The sequence below is a fragment of the Manis pentadactyla genome, chromosome 3 (genome assembly GCF_030020395.1).
Source record: "Manis pentadactyla isolate mManPen7 chromosome 3, mManPen7.hap1, whole genome shotgun sequence".
Classification (NCBI taxonomy): Eukaryota; Metazoa; Chordata; class Mammalia; order Pholidota; family Manidae; genus Manis; species Manis pentadactyla.
The window spans coordinates 139,993,780-140,005,399 of NC_080021.1; the positions used below are offsets into that span (position 1 = coordinate 139,993,780).

Below are 11,620 nucleotides of genomic sequence, written 5' to 3' on the forward strand. Positions count from 1 at the left end.
ATTTATACAGTTGCATATGTGAATAATTCAGAAAACATCTTTTGGGGACTTTTTACTCCAATATAATTTCAAACTTACAGAAAATTTGCAAGAATAACAAAAACTCCTGTAACTTAATCAGATTCACCACTAACATATTGCCTTGTTTGCTTTTTTCATTCTCGTACTCATATACATTTAGATGTTGTTGCTTTTTTCTGAACCATTTGGGAATAAATTGCAGACATCATATTCCTCCATTCCTAAATTCTCCAATGTCTAATTTAGAACATTGTCTTACACAACCACAGTACAATTGCCAAGATGAGGAAATTTACATTGATACATTACTATGACCAAAATTCAAATTTGGTCAATTTTCCCTATATCATCCGTTATAATGAGCATTTCCCTTGGCCCGGAACTCACTCTAGGACAATGATTTGCATTTATTTGTCATGTATGTTTGGTACCCTATGATCTGGAATGGTCTTTCTACCTTCATTGTCTTTCATGACCTTAACAATTTTGAAGAACACAAGTCAGTTATTTTGTAAAATATCCCTGGATTGGGTGTAACATCTTCATTATTTGATTCAGTTTCTGTATTTGGATCAGGAATACCTCACAAGTGATGTTGTGTCCTCCTCAGTGCATCACATCAGGAGGCACAAGATGACAATTTTTCCCATTCTTGGTGACCCTTTGGTCAAGCTGGTGTCTCCTGGGTTTCTCCATTGTAAAGTTTCTGTTATTTTTTTTCTTCAATTAATGCATAATCTGTGGGGAGACATGAGAGGCTATGTAAATGTCCTTCTTACCAAATTTTTCCAGCCACTGGTTTTAGCATCCATTCATGATTCTGCAATGATGGTTATAAAATGGTAAAGAATACATTTTGAGTATTCTTTTCTCCAGAGACTGCAAATTTTTTTTACCAGTAGTAGCCTAATTTAACTGACCATTCAAAACCACCCACCATTCCCTTACAAACCATGTCCTATTTTCTCATCCATGAAGAGGGACAAAGAGTGTTTCCCATAATAGAATGACCAGCACTGTAGTGCTTGGGAAAGGATGCGTAAGTGCTCAAACCTTGGTCTGGGTCCATGACCTTTATATCATGCCAGACTGACTCACCTGATCACATGTAGCTGGGCACTATTGCTAACCACTGTGATGGAGAAGAATAAGGGACGATTTATACACAGACCCAGCCCAGAATGAAATTGCTTTCCACATAGCAAAAACTGTTTTCTCAGCAGTCTGTTTCTCTGAACATTACAGACAGATACTAACAAATTAAAGGAAATGATTTTTTATCCCCTGGATATATCATTTTCTCAGAAGATTGGGTTTCCTGGAAAGTCTTTGTTCCTCTACAGGTACGCTGCCATTACCATAACCCAGGCCAAAATCAATGCTTTTTCTTCGTTGTTTTAGTTAACCTTATCTGACTAGGTGTAATGGTTACATCCTTACCCCATTAGACACTTAGCTGAGCCCTAGAAGTCAACTCTGGGTTGTCTTTTGGGCAGCTAGCTGCCGCTTTCCCCTGGAATCGTGAGTGTATGCATCCTTACTATGCTGGCCCAGGTACTTTCTATGCAGGATCTCACTTAGCCCTCACAGCAGGCCTGTTGTAAGACAGGCAAAGCTATTAAGCTCATTCTGCAGGTAATAGCAGATGCTTAGAGAGTTTACTGGTAAGCTAACCTCTATGAAGTTCCCGCTAGTTAGTGTTACCAAGAGACAAAGTCTGGCTGAATCCAGAGCCGGTGCTCCTAACTACTACATTATACTCACCCCAAACAAGCTCATAGATTGCTCTTGGCAGGGCCAGGAGTACAGTGAGCTAGACAAGGCGCCCAGAGGGCAAAAGTTAAGGAGGTCCTGACTCTCAGGCCCTGACCCTGCACTTGTTCGGCTCTGAGAGTGAGTGCTCCCTTAAAATTTGCATCTGAGGCAGTTGGTGTCCATTCTCCTCCCAGCCCTGGTTCTTGGGGAGGGCTGCCCAGTGTGAACTGGCCTCCCTCACAACTCACTGTGCAAATATTGTGTGATACATGGAAATATAGGGGTTTCAGTTTTCTTCCTTTGGTTAATAAACAAGCTATTCAGCTTTGAACCTGCTCTGTTCCAAGCACTCTGCTATGCTTGGAACTGGAGAAAGAGCAGAGGCTGAGATGCGTGCAGTTCCTGCCTTCCTGTGGCTTGCAGCCCCAAGCTTTCATTTCCAATGAACTCCATATGGCAGGCCAATACCAGGACTTTCTTACGAATCACCTCAAATAAGCACTGGCACATTTCTTAAGGATTTCAAAGTACACAGATAGATTAAACTCTCCTATCCTGACAACCCATTGTTTTTACATTTTATTAACCTTTTGCATTGAGCTTCATTGTGGTTTGCTTCCTGCACTAGTAGAATGAACCCTTTTGGATATTAACTCAGTTGTACTTCCCCTGGGCTTGCTTTCTTTTCAGAAGTTAGCTCTTGACAGAACTAGGTTTCAGAGGCATGGACTCAGATTATGGCTTTGTCACTGATTAGTTGTGTTCTTAGAGAAGTCACTTTGTCTCCCTGAGCCTCAGGTGTCTCATCTGTGAAATGGGGGTATTCATACCTCATTTGCAGAATTGTGGAGATGAAATGGAAAAATATAAGTGCCTCTCAACAGATACTTGTTATCTTCCCTTTTTCTTTATTGGTCCACCTTTGCACCAAGATCATCCTTCCCAGTGTTCTAACTAAAGTGATAAAGACAGCCAAACAATCTTAAGTCAGAGTTAGATATGACCCAGGCAGCAGATTCTACAGCTGGTCCTCAACTACGGCTAACTGTGGCTGTGGCTGGCCTTCCCTAGTACCCACTGTCTAGCGACTGCTGAAAAGCAAAATCTAACTGCCAAGGTGATTTTGTTAGAAAAAGATCTGAAAGCATTTCCTATGTCAAATACACATTATTGCTTTTATTTTTCTCTTGAATGATCTGAATAATTGGAGTTGGTTAATGAAATTAAGTTTGTAAACATTTATTACATTTTGGCTTATCAAACTACTTTAAGATGTATAACCAAATGTTAATTTGTAATACATGAAATGTTCTTCAGGGGTGGACAGCAGGAAGCAGATAAAAATCATGCTGCAATGCCTAAAATATCATTCTTAACGTGGGATATAGGTTATATGAAATTTTTTTAAATGTGTTTCATTCCCTTTTGGAAACCCTGTCACCAAATAAACAGAGTGACATTACTATAGAACTACATGCATAAGGCAATACCTCACTTTAGGTGGAAAGCGTGTTACCTCAGACACATGCAAACCACTGTTTATAGATCATTGTGGGGTTTTTTAATTTTAAGATATGTATTATCTTAAAACAGTAAATTTACTACATGTCAGGCATAGTAACACATTTGGTCATCTCAATAATAGTGTAAAATGGGTACTATTATCCCTGTTTTATAGATGAGGAATTGCCATGTATTTTTTTTTTAACTTTTGTATTAATTTAGAGGGGGTTGGGTTTTCTTTTCTTTAATGAGCTTGCACACATATACACTGCATGAGTTTTGATTCTTTATAAGCCAGTTCCTGGGGAATCTAATAGAATATAGAAATTGTTTCACTAAAAAGCCCAGTGATTTGGTTGTTACACATTTGGTTGTTTCAACTTTGATTTCAAAGTTGATAGTGGCATTTGAGGGACACTGCCATGAAAACAGCTAAGACTCAGGAGTTAAGAGATGGTTTCTTAGGCCATGGCACAAGCTACTGCTTACAAATAATGACTCTGCATGAGTGCAGAATGATAAAATGTAGTCTTGTAAAGTTGAAAGGGTCTTTCACCTCATTTTCTGATCATGATTTCTAATTCCAAATTGGGCAAAATGAGCCATATGTTCTACTAAGGTACCTTCATTTTAAGTGATAGCCACATATATCAAGTTAATTCCTGCACTACTAAAAATGTCTGAATTATCATTAGCTCTAAAAGCGCTTAACCTTAAGTTTCAGAAAGCATTTTAAGTTAAAACTTCTCTGTAAATGACCATCATTTTTGCATTAGGATCACAGCTGCATGTGCAATTTCTGATTAGGTCTCAATTTTTCCTTTTTTGCTGGTGGAGTTAGAGGACAGAAGGAGCAGGTCACTGTGTCTTTTCAACATTGTAGTGTTCTTGTTTGCACAGTGACATGTGCTCAAATACACTTACACTCTTTTAAAAGTACCATCTACAGCTTATAGACAGAAAAAGCATTGAATGTAGCATTTTAAGATTCATATAACAGTATCTGCAAGAACATCAGGAATTTGCATCAAGTCTCTGCAGTTGTAACCATAAATGGCAGAATGAATGTGTTTCTTTTCCCCCAGAGAGGAAGATCCTTCACAATCTTAAGACTGAGGTTAGGTCTTGAGTTCCTGAAGGTTATATCTAGTACAGCAACTGGTTTCTTCCCACAATCTTACAATGAAAGTTTCCCTTTTTCTGCTGTCTATTTATCTGCACCTCTCTCAACCACTTCCAATCGGAATGACCTTCTGCAATTGGTAATTGCTGTTATTATGGCATTTCACAACTATGGGGAAGAACTGGTAAAAATTCCCCAAGTTTCTGTTCATCAGTGAAAATCAATCAAGAGCTAAAGCATGAAGAAATCTCAGACAGTGCTGATAAATGGCAAGGGCATGGAATACGGGTCCAGGAACACAAAGTGAGAAGTCAGAGATCATCTTCCCCACAGTGTCAATATGCCAGGAACTTGGGAGGAAACTGGCCTGACCACAGTCCAGCAGGGGTGCTGTGCCCTCCTGGAAAGTGCAATACGTCACTTGCTCAACCACAGTATACCTCACTTCAGGCGGAACACATGTTATCTCAAACACATGCAAACCACTGTTTGTAGATCATTGTGGTGTTTTTTAATTTTAAGATATGTATTACCTTAAAAAAGTAAATTTACTACATGTCAGGCACTAGTCCACATGTTTTTAGGTATATTAACACATTTGGTCATCTCAATAATAGTGTAAAATGGGTACTATTATCCCTGTTGTATAGATGAAGAATCTGAGGCAAAAAGAACATAGTAACTTTCCCAAATTCAAGTGGTTAATAAGTTGGGGATCAGCACACATTTTCCATAAAGGGCCAGGTAGGTATTATTTTAGCCTGTGAGACAGACATGAGGTCTCTGTAGCAATTACCCAATCCAGCCTTCATGGAACAGCAGACATAGATGATGCATAATCAATGGGCATGATTGTGTTCCAATGAAATATTATTTATGAACAATGAAATTTGGGCAATAGTTTGCATGTACCATGAAATATTTGCCCTTTTGATTTTTTTTAAACCATTTAAAAATCTAAAAACCATTCTCAGCGCTGGGACATATAAAAACAGGCAACTGGCTGGGTTTAGCTCTTGAGCTGTAGTTTGCTGTAGTAAGTGGTAGAGCCAGGACTTGAACCCAGATAGTATGGTTCCAGTGAGTTCCTTATCATGGCATATATATATATATATATATATGTGCAGTCTATATAATGATAACTACAGTAAATTATGCCCTCTTTAGAAAACTCAGCAAAGTGTGAAAGAGAAAATAACAATCACCCATAAAACCACAACCCAGAAATGACCACTAGTAACATGTGAGATTTTTTTCAACTCTTTTGTGCACTGAATGCTTTATTTAATTTATTAATTCGACTTTTTATCTTAGGTGTTTTCCACATTTTGAAAGAATCCCACAACTAATATCTTCATAAAGCAAAGAATCCTGTTAAGAGAGCAGCTGTTTTTACCTTTCGTTTATCAAATGCCATATATTTGCATTTCTGGGAGTTGGATATTTAAAAACAACCCAGTGTGTAGACAGGGATGTAGCAAAAAGGCTTTGAAACCATCCACCAGACCTGAATTTTACTTCTCCCTGTAACTTTATTAGCCAAATGACTGTGAGAAAGTTGTTAAGTTCCCTTGTTCTGAAGATAAACCAGAACCAACATTTAGAAAGTGTGGAACACGTGCCCAGGACAGAACAGTGGTCACTTGGCAGCAATCAGCTTCACATTGCCTGCCATCCACAGGAAATAGATTGCTTCACTCAGGACGGAAGAGTAAGTGTCCTTTTCTGTTTCTGTAAACTATAGTTTTCTCTCTAGAGTGAAATAAGCAGGAAATCATCCGGATAAAGGGAAAGATTAATGAGGTGGGTGGACTGAACTGGAAGCCTCCACCCAGACCGCCTACCACTCCTCCCCGCCCCAACCAGGAGGTGATTACTGGCTTCTAAACTGAAGTGGTGCCCAGGTTCCTACAACAGCAGGTGGCATTCAGACATCAGCAGAGGCTGTGCTCTTTTGCACAGGGACGGAGGATCTCCAGACATCTGTAAAGAATTGGGAGTCCAGCCACTTTCAGGAACAGCAAAAAGTTCATGGAGCTGAAGAGTATGACAGCCCCCAGAGCGGAGGGCTACAGTAACACTAGCTTCCAGGTGAGCAGAAGTTTTGCCTTATGTTTAAGACCAAGTAAATGGAAATAATGCTCTTTCCTTGCTTCCTTGGCAAGATTCTTAATTAAAGCAGTGGAGTTACTGGAACACAGTAAGATTTTTAATGGCATTCTTTAATCCTATTATTTTTCCTTCTTGAGTTTTTCTTGGGTTGACAAACCTGAAAAGTCTCTTTTAAGCAAACCTGTTTTGATCTCTGACTTGCCCTGTCACTTAGAAACAAGGCTGTCTTCTTCTACTTTAGTTTTGGGCTCTGGATACAGGATTTTCCTACAGACATTTTCCCAAATTGCTGGTGAGAGAGCAAGAATGGGAAGAATCCAGATCCCGGATGTCATCAGCATCTCAGGGTTTCTTTCTCTTAAGCCAGGTCTCAGAGCCCATCAGATGGTGGCCTGGGTGCCTGCTTTGGAGCAGGTGGATTGTGCAAACCAGTCTCATGTCATCGACCAAAACTCAATGAGTGACTAATGTTGCTTGACTCAGGGCTGTAGGCTGCAGAGACCCGGAAAGAGTCCTGTCCCTGGGAAACACCAGGCTGTTGTGACTGGGTCTGGGACGGAGATTTGGAGGGGCTCTTCTTAGGTGTGCTTCCTTTCCTGAGCTGACACTCAACATGGGAGCACGCAGGAGCAGGTGTCAGCAATCCCTTGGGCTTCAGAGTCACCAAACAGGCAAAACAAACTGTTAGGCACCAGCAAAGAAAGGAACAAGGAAGATTAAAGGGGCTCTGACACAAGCCCAGTCTTCCACTGACAAGTCACTGTAACTTCTCTGAGCTTCATTTCTGCTGTCTATTTGGTCACAGTGATGATCCTCTTCATGTTATGAGTACAGAGGAGGAAAAATCCTTTCCTCTACCCTCTTATATTTAGTACCTGGGGTCTGTGAATTAAACTGACAAATGACAGATTAACTGGAGAAAAGGAATACAAACTTTGTTAATATTTTTAACTTAATGTGCATGCAGCTTCACAAAAAGAAGTGAAAAGGGCTTATATACTCTTTTAACAAAGGATGATAAATTATGGAGAAGTACCTGCACAAAGGGAAAAGGACTTGGGCTTTTAGGGTCAATAAATTGTGGGAAGGTGTCTAGGAAATATATGAAGGGAACTAATGGAATATATAGTTTCATAGTGAGATTCCTTATGCAGTCTTACTGCAGTGCCATCTCTGTCTCCAGTGATACAGGTCATTCTCCTCTTTCTGTTATGGAAAAGGGCGACACCTTCACAGTGGAAAGGTACGTCCTGCCTCTGGCACATAGAGGAAGAATAGAGCACTCTTTCTGTGTCTGCTTTTTTTCAGTTGCCTTCAGTTGGCAAAATAATTAGCATGCTAAAGTGGCATATTTTGAGGTGGCATATCCTGATCCCCTCCATAAAGGTTAAATGAGGAAAAAAACATAAAGCAGAGGATGTTTTATGATTCAAGAGAATGGAAGGGATGGAATGGGATAGTGTAAGTGAATATGGTAGCAAGACAAATGTGTCTGCGATGGAGAAGGTTCCACGTCACCAGCAACTGGCTGACTATAGTCAGTGAAGAGAACACATATCTGCTAATGGTGGCCCTCTTTTCTAATCCTCACTCTCTTCTATCAAAACAAAGCATCCCCAGGCCTCAGGATGCAGAGCAGAGCATCTCAAACCCAGCCTGGTACCACACACTGACACCAACAAGTAGCAATCAGGTTATTTCCTCCAACACTTGCTCTTCACCAGGAATTTCCTGAGACACATAATTACTCAGCAAAATCATGAACTGCTCCCCTGGATAGAGCCACCCCTAGAAAGGATACCAATTCAGAGGAATAAAACACTACAGGGATACCTTGGAGATATTGCAGGTTCAGTTCCAGACCACTGCAGTAAAGCAATTCAAATGAATATTTTGGGGTCCCCGTGCAAATATAAAGTATGTTTATACTATATTGCAGTCTAAGTGTGCAATAGCATTGTGTCTAAATAAATTGTACATTTCATTGTTTTATTGCTAAAAAAAAAGCTAACCATCATGTGACATTTCAGGTAGCTGTAATCTTTTTGCTGGTGGAGGGTCTTGCCTTCATATTGATAACTGCTGACTGATCAGGGTGGTGGTTCCTGAAGGATGGGGTGACTGTGGCAATTTCTTAAAATAACACAGGAATGAAGTTTGACCCATCAACTGACTCTTCTTTCATGAACAATTTCTCTGTAGCACATGATGCTGTTTAATTGCATTTTACCCACAGTAAAAGTACTTTCAAAATTGTAGTCGGTCCTCTCAAACCCTGTGGCTGCTTTATCAACCTAGTTTATGTAGTGATATAAATACTTTGTTGTTATTTCAATAATCTTCATAGTATCTTTATCAGGAGTAGTTTCCATCTCAAGAAACCACTTTCTTTGCTAATCCATAAGCAACTCCTCATTCATTAAAATTTTACCATGAGATTGGAGCAATTCAGGTACAGCTTCAGGCTCTACTGCTAATTCTAGTTCTCTTGCTGTTTCCACCACATCTGCAGTTACTTCCTCCACTGAAGTCTTGAACCCCTCAAAGTTATCCATGAGATTTGGAATCAACTTCTTCCTGTGAATGTTGATGTTTTGATGTTTTGCCATGAATCACGAATGTTTTTAATAGTGTCCAGAATGGTGAATCCTTTCCAGAAAGTTTTTTATTTACTTGTCCAGACCCATCAATGGAATCACTATGGCAGTTCTTAGAAATATATTTCTTAAATAATAACTAGACAGTTAAAACTACTTCTTGGTCCCTGAGTTGCAGAGTAGATCTTGTGTCAGCAGACATGAAAACATTAATCTCAGTGTCCATCTCCATCAGAGCTCTTGGGTGACCAGGTATGTTATCAATAAGCAGTAATATTTTGAAATGAAAGTTTTTCTGAGAACTAGAATTAGCAGTAGAGCCTGAAGCTGTACCTGAATTGCTCCAGTCTCAACAAGGGTCTTAAAATATTCAGTAAAGCATGTTGTAAACAGATGTGCTATCATCCAGGCTTTGTTGATCCATTTCTAGAACACAGACAGAGTAGATTTAGCATAATTCTTAACAGAATGGTCAATTAGCATTGGCTTCAACTTAAAGTCACCAGCTGCATTAGCCCCTAACAAGCCCTGAATTCCTACCCTGCATTTATGATAATTACTTCCCCACTTTGTTTTATATCTTAATGTCTAATTCTCAAGCACCACCTTTGCCTATTTTTGAATTTTATATAAATAGAAAATTACAAGAAAACTTCTTTGCTTATTTTAAAACATTGATATGGAAATAGTCAAGATGACTCATTTTGTATCTGGCTTCTTTTGCTCAGCTTTATTTGTCAAGGTGTTGCATGTAGTTGGAGTTCATCCAATTTCTTTGATATATAGTATTTTCCATAAATATTACACAATTTGCCTATTTTACTATTACAAAACATTTGTGTTGTTAAGCTTGGGGTTGCTGGGAGCTTTTATAAACACATAGCTATTAATACTCTTGGAAATGTTGCCTGGTGCATATGTAACAAACTTATTCTGGGGTTATATTTAGGAGATATTAAAATTGCCAGGTCATTGGGAATGCATATATATTTCCAACTCTAGTAATAACATCAGGCTTGTTTCCTGAGTGGTTTTACCAATTTACACTCCCATCCAGAAAGTGTGAGTTCCTATAACTCCATAGACTCACCAGTATTTATCTAGCTTTTAACTCCAGTGATTCTGGTAGGTATATGATAGTACATCATTGAGGTCTCACTTTAATTTTCCTGTGTTATTGGCCATTAGATGGTTGTTCAAGTTTCTTGCTCATTTTCTCTATTGGAATTTGTCTTTTTTCCTATTGTTTTGAAAGAGTTCTTTAAATGTCCCGAATACAAAGCCCTTTCTCAGTTATATGGTCTTCTACCACTCTGCTGCTTTCACTGTTTAATATTTTTTTAATGAGCGAAAGTTAAATATTTTCCCCATCTATCAGTTGTCCTATTTAAGAAAACTTTTCATACCCTGCAGGATCATGAAGATATCCTCTCGTATTTTCTCAAAGCTTATTCTTGCCTTCTACATTGAGGCCTGTAGCCTGCCTGAAATTGAACTTATGTATAGTGTTAAGATGGAGGGTCAAGTTCACATTTCTACATGGAGATCCAGTTTTTTCAAATCACTCTTTCAAGAAACCATCTTTTCCCCACATTTTTCAATTCTCCATATTTGGGTAAGTCTTTTTAGAATAGAGCAAATGAAAGATTTTTCCAAACTCAAAGGAGGGGGAAGGATCTAGAGAAGAGAAAAAGATGAAAGTTGACAGCAAAAGAAGTCAGATAAGTTCAGAATTTCTAAGGTGAAAATGCAGACAACTTTCGAAAGAACAATTCTTCTTACAGGTGTCCCTCAGAACCCCAGCTCAAGTCTCCTTCTCTCCAGGAGTAAGCATGGATCTTGCCAACGTGGATCTGAGAGGCACAGGGCCTGTGCTTGCTCTGAAGTCAATTGGGTGGGACCAATTATGAAAGTCTTGACCGGATTAGATGGGAAATGTGCCTCCATTCTGTACACATACAATAAGGCTGATCTAGTCTATGAATCACCAGGTGAGACAGTCAGGTTTGGATAGTTTGTTAAATAGAGGTCAAAATTTGGGAGGTCATGTAAGTACTGGAACTTTGGCACAGACTTCTAACACAGGTACTTTGAATATAAAGTTCTGAGGTTGGCAGTAATTATCAGAGTCAAGAAGAGTACTGTTTCCCCTAACACACTAGTCAGGGAGGTCAACTTGAATCACACGGGGTTGCTGAGTAGGTGTTTCAAGGGCTCAGAACAAGCTTGACTAGAGCGAGCTATCTAGATGGGTTTTTTCCCCTACACAAGTAAATTAAAACACAGAAAACATAAGACAGTAATTTCCTTTGTAAAGAGCATTTAAAAATACATACTCTCTACTCTTTCCTCAAACCAGATCATATCTAGACTTATGATTTCTAACCACCTAGATGACTGTAACCCAAGGAACTTCCAGAGTTAAAAAGGTAAATTCATACCCAAGTTCCAAACATACTTAAATGTTTTCCAATAAGTGAATCGTGTCCATTTTTAAATTTAAATTTAA

General features: G+C 39.1%; 1 protein-coding gene across 6 annotated transcripts in view; it reads left to right on the top strand.

The window, feature by feature from the left end:
• Positions 1 to 6,175: 6,175 nt before the first annotated feature.
• Positions 6,176 to 11,620, top strand: part of SLC28A3 (solute carrier family 28 member 3) — a 52,732-nt gene continuing 47,287 nt past the window's right edge. For 2 of the 6 annotated variants that reach the window (XR_008996486.1, XM_036923240.2), the window contains exon 1: positions 6,181 to 6,493. Coding sequence is in view for 5 of the 6 variants with exons in the window: in XM_036923240.2 (XP_036779135.2) it covers positions 6,434 to 6,493 (60 nt within the window). In the remaining variant the exon portion in view is untranslated. Of the gene's footprint in view, positions 6,494 to 11,620 lie in introns of all 6 variants that reach the window. The other 4 variants (XM_036923237.2, XM_036923239.2, XM_057498532.1 and 1 more) reach the window with 4 other exon arrangements.